At 43.6% G+C, this 20592-nt stretch overlaps 1 protein-coding gene across 5 annotated transcripts; it reads right to left on the bottom strand.

The window, feature by feature from the left end:
* Window positions 1-9312: 9312 nt before the first annotated feature.
* On the bottom strand, window positions 9313-20069 carry LOC110486312 (zinc finger CCCH domain-containing protein 7A). Of its 5 annotated transcripts, none has more exons than XM_021557811.2 (23): window positions 19923-20069; window positions 18852-18947; window positions 18449-18488; window positions 18141-18344; window positions 17878-18036; window positions 17689-17769; window positions 17543-17596; window positions 17389-17425; window positions 15822-16192; window positions 15372-15651; window positions 14986-15011; window positions 14734-14878; window positions 13658-13816; window positions 13317-13522; window positions 12444-12544; window positions 11878-12059; window positions 11452-11525; window positions 11187-11323; window positions 10990-11095; window positions 10736-10844; window positions 10476-10609; window positions 10198-10361; window positions 9313-10085 (listed from the first exon to the last, which is right to left on the bottom strand). In XM_021557811.2, the coding sequence occupies exons 1-23, from the start codon at window positions 19967-19969 to the stop codon at window positions 9896-9898; spliced, it is 3102 nt and encodes a 1033-aa protein (XP_021413486.2). In that variant the 5' UTR covers window positions 19970-20069; the 3' UTR covers window positions 9313-9895. The 5 variants fall into 5 exon arrangements, with proteins under 5 accessions (XP_021413486.2, XP_021413488.2, XP_021413485.2 ...); XM_021557813.2 differs by having other exon boundaries at window positions 19881-20049; XM_021557810.2 differs by lacking the exon at window positions 19923-20069 and adding an exon at window positions 19181-19200.
* Between the last annotated feature and the right edge of the window lie 523 nt (window positions 20070-20592).

Genomic DNA, 20592 nt, shown 5'->3' with positions numbered 1-20592 from the left:
AAACTTCTTCACAACAGTATCTCGGACCTGCCTGGTGTGTTCCTTGTTCTTCATGATGCTCTCTGCGCTTTTAACGGACCTCTGAGACTATCACAGTGCAGGTGCATTTATACGGAGACTTGATTACACACAGGTGGATTGTATTTATCATCATTAGTCATTTAGGTCAACATTGGATCATTCAGAGATCCTCACTGAACTTCTGGAGAGAGTTTGCTGCACTGAAAGTAAAGGGGCTGAATAATTTTGCACGCCCAATTTTTCAGTTTTTGATTTGTTAAAAAAGTTTGAAATATCCAATAAATGTCGTTCCACTTCATGATTGTGTCCCACTTGTTGTTGATTCTTCACAAAAAAATACAGTTTTATATCTTTATGTTTGAAGCCTGAAATGTGGCAAAAGGTCGCAAAGTTCAAGGGGGCCGAATACTTTCGCAAGGCACTGTATATAGTTAAGCAAACTTTACTAGGCATATTGTCAACCCGCACATGAATAAAGTAAGTAACATCTGATTTCCGTTTCCTGTGTAACATCAATATTGCTACATGTTCTCTTTTTTTTATTATGATTTTTTTTTACAAAAGGCAGACTCCACCTAACTTTGGCTTGTAGTCTGTCTGAAATAAACTGGAAGGTGAACTGAATGTTTGTTTACTGTCTCTGACTGTCCATTAATTCTTATTATTTTTTACCTTCACACAAAGTCTTTCAGGTGTATAGGTCTTTGGATGGCCCTACCAGACCTTGTGTGGGGAGTGTTGATTACATCAGGAGGTGCATGACCTGAGATGTTTTGGATCTTCTTGTTGAGGTCCAGCATCCACCTCTAGGTTGTGTTCAGCACCCTGCTGGGCGTCAGCTGGTGCTCTGTTTACTGGCTCTGTGCCAGGCTCCTCAACAGTGGGGACATCCTCCTCTATTTCTCTGATCTTCCTCAGGTGTCGCCTGTTCCTCCTGAAGACTTGTCCCTGTTCTGTCTTCACCTCGTAGGACCTTTGCTCCACAGGTCTGACTACTGTGGCCCTCTGCCACCACTGTTTCTGTCCTGTGAGTGGCTGAGCTCTCACGCTCTCATCTCATTGCAGCTCTGTGAGATCCTTAGCAGAGGTGTCATAGTACTTTGCCTGTTTCTGCTGTCTTTCTTTGAACTTCTCCAGCTGACAGTTTTCCATCCCCGGTCTCAGAAGATTTTCACTCATTATAAGTAGTGTCTTTGTACGTCTTCCTATGAGCACCATTTCAGGGCTGCTGTCTGTTCCTTGTGAAGGGTATTTCTGTGATCCAGCAGGGCCAGATATGGGTCAGCACCTGCTCTCTTTACTTTTGCCATCCGTCTTTTGGCTGTTTTCACTGCCGATTCCACCTTCCCATTACTTTGCGGGTATCCTGGAGACAATGTTTTGTGTGTAAAGTCCCAAGCCTTGCTGAAACTTCAGAACTCGTCTGAAGAGTACTGGGGACTATTGTATGTGTAAAGGATGTCAGGTATCCCATAGCGTGCAAAGTGTGTCTTCAGTTTTCGAATGACCGTTTTCGACTGTGTTCTCCAAATGGTCCACTTCCCAGAAGTTGGAGAGATAATCAACTCTGACAATGTAGTCTCTGTCGTTGAACTGGAACAGGTCAGTACCTATTTTTTTCCCAGGGATGCTTTGGTGCTTCGTGTGGCCTCAACGTTTCTTTCTGCTGCTTCGTACCCCATGCAGTTCAGGTGCCACACTGTGCCATGTATGCTCTCAGCTGTGCATTCATGCCTGGCCAGTAGACACACTCGCAAGCTCTTCTCAGACATCCCTCTGTTCCTATGCGTGAGGAATGGATTCTCTGCATTATCTCAGACCTGAGGGCAGTAGGCACAACGACTCGCTCACCTCTGAAGATAACTCAATTTTGCACACTCAGCTCATTTCTGTTGTGAAAATACATGGCTACTTCCAAGGGTGCATGTCCTTTCTCTTCAGGCCACTCCTGCAGGATCACATTTTTCAGTGTCTGGAGCTCCCGTTCCAGCTCAGTGGCTCTCTGGATGTAATTTAGTCTCTCGCTTGACACAGGGACGTAGTGTTTCATATTGATTGATTCCACTTCGACATCCACAGGGCCTCTGTTGTCTTGTTCTGTGAGGTATGCCTTGCTCAGGGTGTCGGCCAGCACCACACGTTTTCCAAGAAGAGTGACCTCGTAGTTTTGGAGTCTCATGAGCATGCGCTGTAGTCTTTTTGGTGCGCTGAGGAGAGGCTTTGTCATGATGCTCTCTAGAGGCTTGTAATCTGACTGCACTTCCACAGTTTGTCCATATGTGAATTGGTGGAACCTCTCCGTGCCAAACACCACTGCAAGCAGCTCCTTCTCTATCTGTGCATACCCTTTTCCAGTCTCTGTCGGGGCTCTGCTGGCATATGCTATTGGTTGTCCTCCCTGCATCAGGGCTGCTCCTAATCCACTTTTTGAAGCATCACACTGTAGTACGAGCTGCTCTGTGGGGTTGTAGTATTTCAGCACAGGGGTCTGTGCAATGGTATCCCTGATTTTATTGAAAGCCTGTTCATGTCTCTCTGACCACTCCCACAGTGAGTCCTTGTGTGCTAGCTGACGCAGTGGCTCGCAGAGCTCCGTGGCGTGGCTGCAGAACTTGGCTAGGTAATTTACCATGCCTAGGAAGCACTGCACCCACTGCACATCTGTAGGCCTAGGCATCTGATTGATGGCTGTCACTTTTCCTGGGTCCACTTTCAACTCCTCTGATGTTAGCAGGTGGCCAATGTAGGGCACTTCCTTCAGCCTGAGCTGCAGCTTCTCCGGATTCAGCTTGATATTGAGCTTCCTGCATCTGTCCAGGAGCATTCTCAGGTTTTTGTCATGGTCCAGAGTCTCCGCTTCATCGTTGTCTCCTTCTCCCACAATCAGGATGTCATCTGCAATGATTTTGACTCAAGGAAGACCTTCCATTGCCTGGTTGAACTTCCTCTGAAAGATCTCTGGGGCTGGACTGATTCCAATTGGCAGGCGCAGCCATCTGTAGCGTCACATGGGAGTAGAGAACACGGTGAGATAGCTGGATTCCTCCTCCAGTTCCACATGCAAAAATTTTTTTTTTACATCGCAAACAGAGAACACGCGTGCTCTGTTCGGATCTGGCAGCACGTCTTCAATTACTGGGAAGTGGGTAATGGCTTCTCATTAGCGCCTTGTTGAGAGGTTTCGGATCAATACACACTCTTAGTTTTCCAGACGGTTTCTTCACTACGATCAGGCTGCTAATCCAATCTGTGCTTTTTTTCAACTGCTTTTATCATCCTTCTTTTCTCTAGACCACTGAGCTCCTCTTTGATTGGTTTATATAGTGCTACTGGCACTCTTCTCTTTGGCAGCTGGACGGGCTCCACTCGCTCATCCACTTCCAGCTTCATTTTGCCGGGTAAGCATCCATCTCCCTGGAATACATCAGAGAACTCCTGTTTAATTTGCTATTGAGTCCAGGATCCTGTTTTCTCAATGGCCAGGATGTTGTGATGCTGCACAGTAATCAACTCCATTGCCTGGATAGCCTTACTGCCTAGAATGGGCCTGTGCACATTCTTGTTGACTACGATGAACTCAACTCGGTAGGTTTTCTTATTGTGTGGCGTCAGAGTACTCTTGTTATACATCACCAATACCTGACTGCAGGACTCTAGGTGACTGGCTTTTGTGAGGTTTGCAGGGATAACATTACAACTAGCACCACAATCTAACTGACTTTTTCTTGACCAGCATGGTTGCAAAGAGAGCTGCATTGGGGTCTGTGGTTTTTTCTCTTGCACCACATTGATGCTCTCTGACTTTGGCCCTAGTGTGATGCAGAGAACATCCTCACCGCTCTCTGAGTCAGCTGACACATTTTCCATTGCCAGGTCTCTGTTTCTCTTGCTGGTCCCTACCCCTTTGCAAACTGTAGAGAAGTGATTGTTTTTCCACAGGATTGACATTTTTGTCCATATTCAGGGCATATTTCCTTTTTTCTCTTATGTGTCCGTCCACAGTATCTGCATTGTATAATGCTCTGTCCCTCTGTAGGGTCTCCTCTCCCTCTCGGTCTTTCTTTTTGTGTTACTGCATGCACTGCTACAGGGCCCTGCACATTTATGACTTTAGCTCTCTCTCTGGACAGTTCTGCAGCTCTTCCAATATGTATGCATTTCTCTAAACTTAGATTAGTCTCTCTGAGTAAGCGCTCTCTTAAGTCACAGTTATGAAAACGTAGGAAATTAAAGAGGCCTTTCTACTGACTCTGAAAAATTTAAAAAGAAAGATGCCCAGCTCATCTGCGTGAATGTGCCTTAGGCATTCTGCAAGGAGGCATGAGGACTGCAGATGTGAACAGGGCAATAAATTGCAATGTCCGTACTGTGATACGTCTAAGACAGCGCTACAGGGAGACAGGATGGACAGCTGATCGTCCTCGTAGTGGCAGACCACGTGTAACAACACCTGCACAGGATCGGTACATCCTAACATCACACCAGCGGGACAGGTACAGGATGCAACAACAACTGCCCGAGTTACACCAGGAACGCACAATCTCTCCATCAGTGCTCAGACTGTCCGCAATAGACTGAGAGAGGCTGGACTGAGGGCTTGTAGGCCTGTTGTAAGGCAGGTCCTCACCAGACATCACCGGAAACAACATCGCCTATGGGCACAAACCCACTGTCGCTGGACCAGACAGGACTGGCAAAAAGTGCTCTTCACTGAGGAGTCGCGGTTTTGTCTCACCAGGGGTGATGGTCGGATTCACATTTATCATCAAAGGAATAAGCGCTACACCGAGGCCTGTACTCTGGAGCGGGATCGATTTGGAGGTGGAGGGTCCGTCATGGTCTGGGGCGGTCATCGGGAACTTGCAGCTTGTTGTCATTGCAGGCAATCTCAACGCTGTGCATTACAGGGATGACATCCTCCTCCCTCATGTGGTACCCTTCCTGCAAGCTCATCCTGACGTGACCCTCCAGCATGATAATGCCACCAGCCATACTGCTCGTTCTGTGCGTGATTTCCTGCAAGACGGGAATGTCAGTGTCCTGCCATGGCCAGCGAAGAGCCCGGATCTCAATCCCATTGAGCACGTCTGGGACCTGTTGGATCGGAGGGTGAGGGCTGGGGCCATTCCCCCCAGAAATGTCCGGGAACTTGCAGGTGCCTTGGTGGAAGAGTGGAGAGTAACATCTCACAGCAAGAACTGGCGAATCTGGTGCAGTCCATGAGGAGGAGATACACTGCAGTACTTCATGCAGCTGGTGGCCACACCAGATACTGACTGTTACTTTTGATTTTGACCCCCCCTTTGTTCAGGGACACATTATTCAATTTCTCTTAATCACGTCTGTGAAACTTGTTCAGTTTATGTCTCAGTTGTTGAATCTTGTTATGTTCAAACAAATATTTTCACATGATAAGTTGCTGAAAATAAGCACAGTTGACAGTGAGAGGATGTTTCTTTTTTTTGCTGAGTGTATATCCTACCAGATGAGCTAAATAACTTATATGCTCACTTCGAGGCAAGTAACACTGAAACATGCATCCATCCATAATGACCGTCGTTATGTTTGGAGGAAAAAGGGGGAGGCCTGCAAGCTGAAGAACACCATCCCAACCATGAAGCACGAGGGTGAGAGCATCTTGTTGTGGGGGTGCTTTGCTGCAAGAGGGAATGGTGCACTTCACAAAATAGATGGCATCATGAGGTAGGAAAATTACGTGGAAATATTGAAGCAACATATCAAGACATCAGTCAGGAAGTTAAAGCTTGGTCGCAAATGGGGCTTCCAAATGGACAATGACCCCAAGCATACTTCCAAAGTTCTGGCAAAATGGCTTAAGGACAACAAAGTCAAGGTATTGGAGTGGCCATCACAAGGCCCTGACCTCAATCCTATTGAAAATTTGTGGGCATTATTGAAAAAGCGTGTGAGCAAGGAGGCCTACAAACCTGACACAGTTACACCAGCTCTGTCAGGAGGAATGGGACAAAATTCACCCAACTTATTGTGGGAAGCTTGTGGAAGGCTACCTAAAATGTTTAACAACCCAAGTTAAACAATTTAAAGGTAATGCTACCAAATAGTAATTGAGTGTATGTAAACTTCTGACAAACTGGGAATGTGATGAAAGAAATAAAAGCTGAAATAAATCATTCTCTCTACTATTATTCTGACATTTCACATTCTTCAAATAAAGTGGTGATTCTAACTGACCTAGACAGGACATTTTTTACTAGGATTAAAACTGAGTTTAAATGTATTTGGCTAAAATGTATGTAAACTTCCGACTTCAACTGAATGGGAGAATGCTATTCATATTCATTCATTGACTACAGCTCAGCGTTCAACACCATAGTGACCTCAAAGCTCATCACTAAGCTAAGGACTCTGGGACAAAACACCTCTCTCTGCAACAGGATCCTAGACTTCCTGACGGGCTTCCCTCAGGTGGTAAGGGTAGGTAACAACACATCCACCACGCTGATCCTCAACACAGGGGCCCATCAGGGGTGCGTGCTCAGTCCCCTCCTATACTCCCTGTTTACTCATGACTGCATGGCAAGGCCCGACTCCAACACCATCATTAAGTTTGTTGATGACACAACAGTGGTAGGCCTGATCACCAAAAACGATGAGACAGCCTTTAGGGAGGAGGTCAGAGACCTGACTGTGTGGTGCAAGGACATCAACCTCTCCCTCAATGTAATCAAGACAAAGGAGATGATTGTGGAGTACAGGAAAAGGAGGACCGAGCACGTCCCCATTCTCATCGACAGGGCTGTAGTGGAGCCCATCAAGACAGTCGTGAAGAGGGCACAACAAAACCTATTCCCCCTCAGGAGACTGAAAAGATTTGGCATGGGTCCTCAGAACCTCAAAAGGTTGTAGAGCTGCACCATCGAGAGCATCCTGACGGGTTGCATCACTGCCTGGTATGGCAACTGCTCAGCCTCCGACCGCAAGGCACTACAAAGGGTAGTGCGTATGGCCCAGTACATCACTGGGGCCAAGCTTCCTGCCATCCAGGGCCTCTATACCAGGCGGCGTCAGAGGAAGGTCAAAGACTCCAGCCACCCTAGTCATAGACTGTTCTCTCTGCTTCTGCACGGCAAGCGGTACCGGAGCGCCAAGTCTAGGTCCAAGAGGCTTCTAAAAATGTATACCCCCAAGCCATAAGACTTCTGAACAGCTACACTGCTGCTACCTTCAATTATTATCTATGCATAGCCACTTTAATAACCCTACCTGCATGTACATAATTACCTCAATTACCTTGACACCGTTGCCCCCGCACATTGACGCTGAACCGGTACAGCCCCGCTATTGTTATTTACTGCTGCTCTTTAATCATTTGTTTTTCTATTCTTATCTCTTACTTTTTTTTAGGTATCTTCTTAAAACTGCATTGTTGGTTAAGGGCTTGTAAGTAAGCATTTCACCTGTCGTATGTGACAAATACAATTTGATTTAATGATCAATTAGCCTTTTAAACTGATAAACTTGGATTAGCTAACACAACGTGCCATTGGAACACAGGAGTGATGGCTGCTGATAATGGGCCGCCTCATCTATGTAGATATTCCATTAAAAATCAGCTACAATAGTCACTTACAACATTAACAATGTCTACGCTGTATTTCTGATCAATTTAATGTTATTTTAAATGGACACATTTTTTTTTTGCTTTTCTTTCAAAAATGCTAAGACATTTCTAAGTGACCCTAAACTTTTGAACGGTAGTGTATGTTTGTTTTTTTATTTTTCATTCATCTGTAAATGTTATAATTTGTCTTCCACATTATTTTATGTAGAGAATAGGCAAAAAAACAAATCCATTTTCAACCCACTTTGTAATACAATACATTTGAAGAAATCCAAGGAGGGTGTAGAGACTTTCTATAGGCCCTGTATATCACATGGGTCACATTCCCCTGCTCAGATATGGCATGCATCAACCAATGGTGTTGTCTGACAGATTGCTGCAACATACACTACATGACCAAAAGTATGTGCACACCTGCTCGTCAAACATCTCATTCCAAAATCATGGGCATTAATATGGAGTTGGTCCCCCCATTAGCTGCTATAACAGCCTCTTCTCTTCTGTGGAGGCTTTCCACTAGATGTTGGAACATTGCTGGCGGGGACTTGCTTCCATTCAGGTTAGGCCTGGCTCGCAGTCGGCGTTCACGATTCATTCCAAAGGTGTTTGATGGGGTTGAGGTCAGGGCTCTGTTCAGGTCAGTCAAGTTCTTTCACACCTATCTCGACAAACCATGGACCTCGCTTTGTGCACGGGGCAATGTCATGCTGAAACAGGGAAGCAGCCACAGACAATTATTCCTCCTTCACCAAGATTAGTTGGCACTATGTAGTCGGGCAGTTAGTGTTCTCCTGGGATCCACCAAGCCCAGATTTGTCAGTCGGACTCTTAGGTGGTGAAGAGTGATTCATCACTCCAGAGAACGCATGTCCACTGCTCCAGAGTCCAATGGCGGCGAGCTTTACACCACTCCAACCGACGCTTGGCATTGTGCATAGTGATCTTAGGCTTGTGTGCGGCTGCTCGGCCATGGAAACCCATTTCATGAAGCTCCCGGCGAACAGTTCCGGTGCTGACGTTGCTTTTTGGAACTTGGTAATGAGCGTTGCAGGCCAGGATAGATTATTTTTTACATGCTATGTGCTTCAGCACTCGTTGATCCCATTCTGTGAGCTTGTGTGGCCTACCACTTTGGGGCTGAGCTGTTGTTGCTCCTAGATGTTTCCACTTCACAATAACAGCACTTACAGTTGACCGGGGCAGCTCTAGCAGGGCAGAAATTTGACTAACTGACTTGCTGGAAACGTGGCAGCCTATAACAGTGCCACGTTGACAGTCACAGAGCTCTTTAGTAAGGCCATTCTACTGCCAATGTTTACCTATGTAGATTACATGGCTGTGTGCTCGATTTTACACACCTGTCAGCAACGGGTGTGGCTGAAATAGTCAAATACACTCATTTGAAGGCGTGTCCAAACTTTTGTGTATATATATAGTGTGTGGTTAGCTGACACATAAAATACCTTCCAGGAATTGTAAGATCTGGCATGCATCTGCAATGTAGTCAGGCAGGAACTCAACTATTCGTCATCCCACAAAACATGCTATTCTTCATACCACATGCAACCACATGAAACTTTGTGAATGTTCTTCCATTTTAGACTTCATGACAACTAAGCACATTGCATAGAATGTCAACCTACATGTTTTAGGCTGCTACATTAATTAATGAACAAGTACAAAATCAATTCTTGCAACAAGAAATCAAGATTTTATTTTGGTTGGTCAGCATCTTCCAAAACCAACAGGCATAAATGCAACAAATTATGGAAATAATGAAAAAGACCTACATGAACATAATTTGTGAATGGACGCAGAATTCCATTTCAAACATTCCAATCTTCAGACGTATGAATCGTATAAAACAAAAAGGAGACGTCATAAGAACCTTTCTTAAAAACTCCTACAAAACAAGCCTTTTAAGTCACCTTTTGACCTAAGAGCTAGTCTGATAGTGTCTACCCATGCTTTGGCTTCTCTGAACAGGTCATCAATCCATTTCATGACAAGCAATCTTTGTGACGCGTCAATGATTGCTACGTTTACGTAAAAGGCAATGGTGCATCTCTTTATCTGTGATAAAAGGAACACAGCTCTGATCATTTGGAACACATGGCCAACTTTGTACTTTCCATTAAAATCAAGCTGTGATCTGCATCTCTCCTCTTAATGGTAGACTAGAGCCTCCCAAAGGCTAACCTGAACCTGTACCTCTTTTACTTAACACTGCAAAATATATTGCATCCCAACATAATCATGGTCATCAAATCATTACTTTATGTCTTTAAGCAGAAAACTATATTTGCCAAAGTCATTGTCATTTGGGGCTATAAGATGGTCTTTTCTTGCTTTGGCCAGTTTCATCAAAAGGAACTCCCTGCGCTCCGTCCATTCCTTTAGTTCCTCGTTTCCATGAGCCAGTTTACACAACTCCTCCTCTGTGCAAGTGCCTTTAAGGTATCTGTGGAAATGGGTGCAGTACCAGAAATGTCAGTCACCAATAACACCATTTCCAGTAACCAAATTAGGCACCAGTGACCTAAATAAACGTTGAACAAGCATAGAAACCTTACCTCTCGCAAACTCTAAAGGTGCCAGTGGGGAAGCGATACTGCCAGCAGTTCTGATCGTCCTCAGAGTTAAACACTTTCTCTCTGTGTTTTTCTGAGGTGATGTGCTGCTGCCACTGCCGGTCACTGTTGCAGTTCTTACCACAAAGCCAACAGTGGTTGCCAGCCTAGCATAACAGATATCATCAAGATGATATTAGCATGTTGATGGTTTGTGGTCACTTACAGCATGTTGACGGTCATATAACCATCTGGCCGTGGTTAAAACAGAGATTGCTTACCACCTCCTCAGCATAGTCTGTGGGCATGTGGATCTGCTTCCCGTTCTCCTTGATGGCGCTGTTGGAGGCCTCCTCGCTCCAGCCAGGCTTCTGAGACTGCAGCCAGTGCTCATACAGCTGCTCCATGTCAGGAACTAAATGGACACACACAGTTTAGTATCTGATTAAGTTTGTATTACTCATCATAATACATTTATTGTACATCACACAGGCATGAACTGCTGTACAAATACTACAGTCCATCTGTAACATGAACTCACTGTTGTTCTCTTTCATGTATGTCCACAGGTCCCTTTCCTCTGTGCTGTGTGCAAATGTGCAGTTTCCGATGTACTGGCACTTTTTGCCAGTAGACACGTGCATACAAATCTGTAAGGGAAACACACACACACAAATCATAAGCACTTTACACGAGGACAAAACATGATCCTCTCTGGGAGACTCCCATACGAGTCAGCTGAGTATGTGGTCAGACCAGTTGCTCTGGGAGCATTTGCAACCCTCCTAGTCCTACCTCAAACTGAGACGGGATGGGCTTCTTTGTTGGGAGAGGGCGGATCGTTGTCCACTTCTTGCGTTCGATGGAACTCACCAGCACCACTCGTTTGTCTTTTGACCACCTGCAACACAGGTCAGATGAAATTCACTATGCTGACCAGGCTATATTATTCAAATTGTCCTGAAATGGTTTCAGGGGAGAGAACTACTCACGAATGCCTGGCTTTGGCAGTGCAGTACTTCTTGTTCTTGTCTGCCTCACTAACTTGGCCGTTTCTCCAACACTGCCCACACACAAACTGCATCTTCAGATTTGGGGGTCCAAACCTCTTCAGTGGTGTGGTGAATTGCTGGAAGGACACAAAATAAATGGTTTGTGTCAGGTCATGTGGAAAATCTGCAGTCAAATGAACATTAGAAATACATTTAGGAAATAAAGCATGTTCTGAATATAGTGTTGTGTACAATGACTGTTTACCAGGGATCCTTGGGAGCCTGCCTCCATGTTCCAAAACCTATTGGCCTCATGGACTATATTTTCAGGAGTGATGCCTATCATAAACAGATTGCAAAGAGTTTTAAGAGGGATGTTCACTTAGAAAACCCACAAAAGTTACAAGAAGGTCCTTAAAAAGAGAAGAAACTCTTTCTGGCTGTATGTAATAACACAAAAAAAATGTTCTGGGCTAATAATGTAAGAAATAACACACACAAAAACAAAATACTGAAAAGTTGCTTAGGAGCTAGAAGCAGAGCTGCCGTGTCCATGAGCTACGGCTGTGAGATACTGCTGTGAGCTACGGCACCATCTTACAACTGGGAAAAGTCATCTTGATGAATTACCAATAACATTCTTTGATTAGATGCTATTTGAAGGCACCTTTAATAGGTGGTAAGGGCTTACCTAGCTGGTGCTGCATCATCCACACCTTCAGCTCGATCAGGCTGTGGGCATAGAAGCACTCGTCTTCCCGCACGCAGCCGTAGCGCACCTCATGCCGACAGATGTCCATCTGGTTCTGCGGACTGTACGGACGGATTTTGGAGTAGCGCACAGTGTTCTCCCTCAGAATGTGGACCAGGCACCTGAAAAGCACAACAACTCATATCATGTTCACAACCCCACTGTGCAGAGCATAGAATCATGTTACAATATACACTAGTGGGCTTAACGCAACAAAAAAACTGTAGTTGCCAAAACTCAAAAAACACACCTACATTCTTCACAAAATTAAGATTCAGAGAAAAAGTCTGTTTGAATTCACATGCAGTTATGCCACAAAACTATACACAATGTTTAGTCGAATGTGTGTTTCCAAAATGAACATTCTTACAGTATAATAAAGTGTTTCATTACAAAAGGAACCAGAGCGGTCAGCCACAAACCATCACTTACAAAGTAGACCGCAGCTTAATTCACTTAAAAACCTCTGCATCTCTCAGCATGTGTAAACAAGTGAAATGGCTTACTTCTGATCTTCAAAGGCATGTTTTGTCACAGGGTGAGAGCAAAGAGATGGGTTGTCCTTATTGGTTTTGCTGATTATTCTGGGTTTGTGATCAAAACACACCTGGAGATCAGACCAGATACATTAGAGGGATGAAGAACTCTTACAGGACACTACACACAGTACAGGTTTTAATAAAGGGCACAGCTCCCACTCATAAAACTGACGCTGAAGGTTATACCAGAGGCAGTAATGTGACAGTCAACGTTAGTGTTGTATTAGGGTTATTCCACGGTAACAGAATGACCGCAAAAACAACAAACCGGAATTCTGTTACCAAACTTTGTATCTGCACTGGTCTTCAAGTAAGTGGAAATTGATAAAAAGTTGTTCTAGTGCATAGATTTGTATGGTTTAACTTGCCAATAATTGTTTTTTTGTTTTTGTTTTTTGTTTTTGTTTTGTTTACTTTTAAAACAGAAAAAAAATCGTAGTCTCAGCATCATTGTTACCGTGGAATTCTATTGCTCGTGAGAAGAATGAGGACACAAGATGTGGTTAAAGTCAGGTTATATCAGCGGAACCTCAAGTCAAGCATTCTCTCTATAACACAGTGGTGCTCCACTCCAGTCAGATGTCCTCAGTCCTGCTGGTTTTCATTTCTCCCTGACACTTAATATCATTTTGATTGTCTAGAGTCCACACACTATTATTCTGGGCTGATTAAAAGGCAAAACCAAGCATCCACTGCAGCACTCAAGAACCAGAGTTGTGCACCCTTGCTGCTCTAGCACAACAATGGCAATGCAATAAGACAGACGTATCAATGAAGACACCCCATTACAGAAGGAACATATCACTTTTTTCCCCCCTCCCATTAAAACGCCCAACTTACCCCGCAGAGGAACATGAATATCCCGTGATGCTCCTGTAGGATCTTCGGGACAGTCAGATTGATCTTACTGGTGGGCCCAAATGGATCAAAGAGAAAGTCTCTGCAGATGAAGCCTTTGCGCTCCAGGGACCAAACATCAATCTCCTCTTGGCAGTAGGCAAATGTGCAGTGACCAGGGTACCTGCACCCCTCTCCAATGGCAACATCTACAAGATCATCGTTTTAGTTAATAATCCTCATAGGCAGCTGAACACCGTCACAGACGGACCATGAAGCACATTGGAGTAGTAGTATTGGAGTAGTAGTAGTATTATTATAGTAATAGTATTTTCAAGGCTTACCTTTGCAGATGTAGTATGGCCCAACATACTGGGATTTTGTCGGTCTGGGTCTGATCAGCTTCCATGACTTGTCTTGTTGATTTTTTATCCTTCCAAGTAATATGTCCTTCTTGCATTTGTGCTCTTCGGTATAGAGTGTGAAATCCAACACTCCAAGTCCTAGTGATAGGATATCAACATGAGCTTTCACAAACAATAATTATCATGTCCCATACATCAACCCAGTTTCATACTCTTAGATGTCGCACAATAAGCAAAATAGATTGATTCATATACAGTGAACAAAAATATAAAACGCAACATGTAAAGTGTTGGTCCCATGTTTCATGAGCTGAAATAAACCTCTGCCCAGTCATGTGAAATCCATAGATTAGGGCCTAAATCATTTATTTATTTTTGAAGCTGCTCCAGTTTCAACTGTTCTGCCTTATTATTATTCGACCATGCTGATCATTTATGAACATTTGAACATCTTGGCCATGTTCTGTTATAATCTCCACCCGGCACAGCCAGAAGAGGACTGGCCATCCCACATATGCTCTCTCTAATTCTCTCTTTCTTTCTCTCTCTCGGAGGACCTGAGCCCTAGGACCATGCCCCAGGAATACCTGACATGATGACTCCTTGCTGTCCCCAGTCCACCTGACTGTGCTGCTGCTCCAGTTTCAACTATTCTGCCTTATTATTATTCGACCATGCTGGTCATTTATGAACATTTGAACATCTTGACCATGTTTTGTTATAATCTCCACCCGGCACAGCCAGAAGAGGACTGGCCACCCCACATAGCCTGGTTCCTCTCTAGGTTTCTTCCTAGGTTTTGGCCTTTCTAGGGAGTTTTTCCTAGCCACCGTGCTTCTTCACCTGCATTGCTTGCTGTTTGGGGTTTTAGGCTGGGTTTCTGTACAGCACTTTGAGATATCAGCTGATGTACGAAGGGCTATATAAAATAAATTTGATTTTGATTTGATTTTGATTTGATTTCCATTGACTGGTTTCCTTGAATGAACTGTAACTCAGTAAAATCTTTGAAATTGTTGCATGTTACGTTTATATTACATAAAGCATGTTCTTACCAGTTTTGACATAGCAGTTTGAGCATGCCTGTTTGAATTCATGAGTATCAGCCAGGGGATTTTTGGCCAGATCCACAATTGCAGGGAGGGGGGTTACATCTGGCATCCCCAGGGCCATTCCCATTGGCTTATCATGGTCAGTCAACTGGAGGGGAAACAAATGTCAATATCAATTTCAACAAACGACACAAACGGCAAGGTACTGTTGTGAAAATATCAGTGGGACATGAAGACTAGACAAGCTAGACTCACCTGCATGAATGGATGCTGACTATATCCTAGATTTCGGGGGGAGAGAAAAATAAAAATCAGAGACAACATTGACAAAAAGTTTATGAAAAGTAAATAACGAAAAAATCTAATTTCAGTTGATTGGTTTGTCAAAATCCAAATTTGTTAGCCATTGAGATTCCACTATCCAATAAGAAGTTACTTACATTTTAGTCTTTTAGCACACTTACAGGAGCAATTATGGTTAAGTGCCTTGCTCAAGGGCATATGGACAGATTTTTCACCTAGTCATCTCGGGATCCGAACCAGCTTACTGGTTACTGGCTCTCAAGAGCTAGGCTACGTGCCGCCCCAAATATAAGATATAAGGATAGTAACAAATGTTCAACACATTCGAGAGGTATTACCGTTAAACTGGCTGTATGCAACTCCTTGCATACCTGTCTGAGGTTCTGACATGGAGAGACTATCCAGTGAGTCCAATGGAGAGGAGACCCCGAAGGTGTCCAGACCTAAAGAGTACCCGCTGGCTTGTGGCTTGTGGTAGGGAGGAGGCAGAGTCACTGTGCACTGTGATGTCACATGCATAAAGGGGTTCATGTGAGATGGCATAAGGAAAGGACTAGACATGGAATTTGAAGGGGCACTGGTTGGAAAAGGGATTGGGCCCTTCATGGTGGGGATGATCTAGAGGAGAGAGAACAATACACTCTAAATTAGATATTGCTTTAACATGATAGTGAAAAGGCCAAATTTAAAACAAAAACAGATAAAGAACTATAATTTAATGTGCAAAAAAAAAATAACCCAAAAAACAACATTTTTCCTACATTAGCAGCAATCTCCCATGAACCTACCATGGGAGATTCTGTGGGCCCGGGGCCAGCTTGGTCCAGCAGATCATCCAGGTCATCTCCAATAATTTCCGCATCGAAGTCCGGGCGAGACTTTTGCATTGGCAAATGGTAAGACTGGGTAGGGCTGGCTCTGGCACCATTGACCAACGTAGGCATAGGCATGGAAATGGGAATAGGCAGGGGCACCAGAACATGAATGGGTTCTGGGGTGTGAACCTCAACAGGCGAGACCGAAGGGATGATGCTGACAGGGGGGGACTCAGCTTCTATTCTCTCATTCCGAGGGGGGTGCACCTTCATGGCGGCCAATGGGTCTAGGTTCGGGGGGGCTGGGTCTGGACCATCAGTTTCCTGAGGGGGCTGATTCACTTCTACAACACAGATGGGAATTTGGAAAGTGCAAACATATTAGAGTATTTCTGTCTGTGATAAAGCCCTTTTGTGGGTAAAAGATTCACTCATTGGCTGGGTCTGGCTCCCCAGTGGGTGGGCCTAGTGGGCATATGCCCTCCCAGACCCATCCATGGCCACACCCCTGGCCAGTCATGTGAAATCCATAGATTAGGGCCATAGATTGAAATTGTTGTACGATGCGTTTATATTTTTGTTCAGTATATATTGTTACAGTTGTTGGTTACCTAGCTAGGACATTTTCACCATATCAGCATATACATGACAGTCAAAACAAGACATGGTATCAATAACAATATACAGCGAGTTGAAGCGAGCTTACTACAATTCCACACATGGCAGCTTCTTGTCATTGTTACTAGCCATCTGACCGTTCAGAATCATAACAACGCACCCCTTCCAGCCACGACAATGCACCTGCATCATTTACGTGATGTCAGCCAACCCATCTATTGGTCTATCAACTAATTTAGCAAGGCAGTCCAAAATTCCATCCCACCAAAACAGCCTGAAATTTCAGGCAGCCTTTTCAAACAGCTCTTACACTAAAAGGGCATTATAATTTTCACAAATAATTTTACAGTATTATTCCAACCTCATGGTAGAAATATACACCGAGTAAACCAAACATTTGGAAAACCTTCCTAATATGGAGTTGCGCACCTCCCCTTTTGTCTTTAGAACAGCCTCAAATCGTCAGGGCATGGACTCTAAAAGGTGTCGAAAGCATTCCACAGGGATGCTGGCCCATGTTGACTCCAAGGCGTCCCACAGTTGTGTCAAGTTGGCCGAATGTCCTTTGGGTGGTGGACCATTCTTGATACACACGGGAAACTATTGAGCGTGAAAGATCGAGCAGCGTTGCAGTTCTTCACACAAACCGGTGAGCCTGGCACCTACTACCATACCCTGTTCAAAGGGACTTAAATATTTTGTCTTTTCCATTCACCCTCTGAATGCACACATTCACAATCCATGTCTCAATCATCTCAAGGCTTAAAAACAGTGGCGGCTGCTGAGGGGAGGACGGCTCATAACGGCTGGAAAGGCGCTAATGGAATGGGATCAAACACATATCAAACATGGTTTCTACCATTCCACTCAGTGTATACAAAACACAAGTAAATTACTCAAACTAAATCACAGAATGTCTTACCAATTTCTATATCTTCCACAGATGTAGATCCATGAGACTGAAACAAATAAAAATAATTATCTTAACACCTTTACTTGCTGGTACACCACGTTCACTTGGTGCAAGTAATCTGTCTTGTGTGGGAATTCCCACAAAGACATGGAACTCCCTTTACCTTGTCATTGGATGCACCTGAATAGCTTGATCCAGGTAAAACATTTAAGGCAGGCTGTTGAAAGAAATGTCTCAAGGTTAGATACTAAGCCACATACTGAAGTAGCCCATGTGCCATTATTCATACTCCACACAGTACACCCTCACCTTACTCCTGACATAGGCTTTACGGATTTTCAATCCCAACATTTTGGCCAGGTCCTGAGTCAATCGTATGACATTGGGATCCTGAAAGAAACGATCACATATTGACAATAAGGATTATGAACTTCGAACTATAAAAGGAACAATCTACAACAAAAAAATGTATGTGGTGTATTTTCTCTGCGGTCTCACCTGAGGCACTGCAAGGGAGCACTTCGCTACAGCCTCATAGGCCTCTTTATGCCTGCCCAGCTCTTTCAAGGCTCTGGCTTTCCTATAAAGAGCTCTATGGTTTCCCTCATTCAATTGAAGAGCTTTCTCACAGTCTACTAGTGCTTCATCATGCAGACCCTGAAATAAAATTCCCAAATTATACCACTTTTTGAACAGAGAATAAATAATACTTCATTCATAAATGTAAGACAAAACACACCACTTTCTTAAATCTGACTTACCGGTACTATGTTCAAGTAAGCAGCAGCTCGATTGGCATACAGCTTTTCCAACGTTCCAGTAGGTACACTGATGTCTTCCGAATCTGCATATTCTGCTATGCTCAAGGCCTCAGTGTACATTTCTATAGACCGCATCCATTCCCCTTCATTGAACACGTCATTTCCTTCACCAAACAGATTCTTCACAAGGTCCTGAATGAACACCTGAAAAAACAAATTCAACTTCTAAATACCAAAATAAGAGGTGCATTCTGAGCTTCATATGTCATTAATGTAGGTGCTGCCATTTGGGTTGATTGCATAATCACCTCATATCGTTCCTGAGTCCCAGGATAGGGCAGAGTTGACCTAGAAACAAACAAGTTCAAACTTAGAGCTCCTTCCGTTGACACTGAAAACATTCAAGTGTTACACCATTCAAGGACATCATAGAGTAATCTTTTCCAAAATAATACAATTTCAATATTACTCACATTGAGGCACAAGATCCAGAAATAGCTCAACAACATCTGACTTGTTGTACAGTTCCAGGCAGTTACCACTATGCAAACACTTAGTCTGTCTCCTTCAAAAACGTATTGTTATTCTCTTCCCCCAAGACCAGCCCTTGGTGGCTGACAACAGCTCTGTAGCCTGATTTCCCTATGCACTCAACCAATCAGCATTCCCTAGGTACACTGACTTGGACTGGGGAGTCCTGATCATACTCACTGGATGAACTGCAGCCCATTCTCAATATCCTGCCAGCGACTGCTTCGGTCCTGACACAGGGTTGACATGTTCACCTGTTTCTTTAGGTCCTGGTCTCTGTCAACACAATATGTCATTTTAAAAGTTAGTTAGCTTGCTACTTAACATGTATAGGCCTACTCGAGGGTATAATTGTATCATTGTCAAAACCGTTTTTTGTCGTAGGCCTTGCATACAGTAAGAATACGTCCAAACATACGTTCATTAAGTTACTCACTCATTAACTACTCAAATAAAGACGAGACAATTCACATCGTGAATTTGTATAACGTTAAACAGGTGAAAATTACTTTTCAGGCTTCATGTGCTCCTGACTCAACAAAGCATGCGAAAGCCTCGAAAACCCCATAGCTTTAAAATTCGTCATGCCTTGAACTTCCTGTATGTCGTCTTCACGAGCTAGTTAGTTCAAAGTAATCGGTCAATATTTCGAGAAGATAAAAACCTAACTAGCTAAAGTGAGTCTGCTTACGACTGACAACGAGTCTGGCTATACAAATCTACAGTACAGTAGTTGGGAGAGTTGATCCTGGACGAACGTTATAAAGTTTACATTATCACAAGTTAGCCCCATAACGTCAGAGGAAATGTTCGATACCCACTGACATATGTAGCTAGCTAGTTAGCCTACCTAGGTTGAGGTATTTGTTCGACCTAGACGCTATCTTAACTAAATTAGACTAACCGATCTGGCACGAGAAAAATATTGATATTCTAAACACAAACAGTATGCAATGTGATTGCTAGATAGCCATGGCTATAGAGTTTGCAGTTACATGCTTGTCAAAGATAACGTTCACTAGTAGAGTACCTGTACATTTTTCTACAGTAACGTTAGTTAGCTTCCTAGCAAGCTAGTTATCAATATGTCGGGCGGGAGATGCAAGAGAGCTAGCTACAGTACACGACTGTTAGCGGTGTAGCCAGCAGCTAGATAGCAAACTAGCTAGTTAGCCATCTTACAAATAATGACATTTAAAATATGCTCACCCTTAAGAAATGTGTATATGTCAAAAATAAAAAAGTCCACACCTAAATGAGTACAGCTTAAGATGTATGACTTGTTCCCTGGCCAGCATCAGTGATTTCTTGAGTGTTGGGGACACGAATCATGCATGATGTGGCCTGATCTCTGGCCTGACGTTTTTCATGTTTGCTAGATTCCATACTTATTCGAGGAAACAGGGCCCCCTGTTGACCACAAACTGTGTTCTGACTTTTTACTTTAGTAAACTATGAAATTACAGTGCTATCTATGTACATGATGAGATCTTGAAATGTCAACAAATAAATATAATTCATATTCATTATTAACGTAAATATAGCATTATATACAACCTTTTGACACAGTTGACTTGCTGGGTCTTTATGATCATGTTTTCTGTGAGGAATTGCATGCAATAAGGCTGTTGACATGATAAAACAATGACCACAGACATTAATTTATTGATCAATTAGACCTACTTCTAGTATTCTACATGGCATTAGTCCTGAACTGAAGTCCTTGGTCTTCCAGAATCTGAACAAAAGTCATTTAACAATTGGCTTGAAGTAATACTAAATTATGGACTCTGGGGTGATTCTAACAGAGAGGGAACTCTAACCACGTTCAGATAAGTGTTCAAGGATTAGTTTACAGCAGATTATTCCGAGAGGAGGAGGGAATGATGCTCAGGAGATTATTCAAACCAGACTCTAAAAA

The sequence above is a fragment of the Oncorhynchus mykiss genome, chromosome 13 (genome assembly GCF_013265735.2).
Source record: "Oncorhynchus mykiss isolate Arlee chromosome 13, USDA_OmykA_1.1, whole genome shotgun sequence".
NCBI classification, from domain to species: domain Eukaryota; kingdom Metazoa; phylum Chordata; class Actinopteri; order Salmoniformes; family Salmonidae; genus Oncorhynchus; species Oncorhynchus mykiss.
The sequence above is the reverse complement of the archived record's forward strand: the minus strand, read 5'-3'. Positions and strand labels throughout refer to the sequence as shown.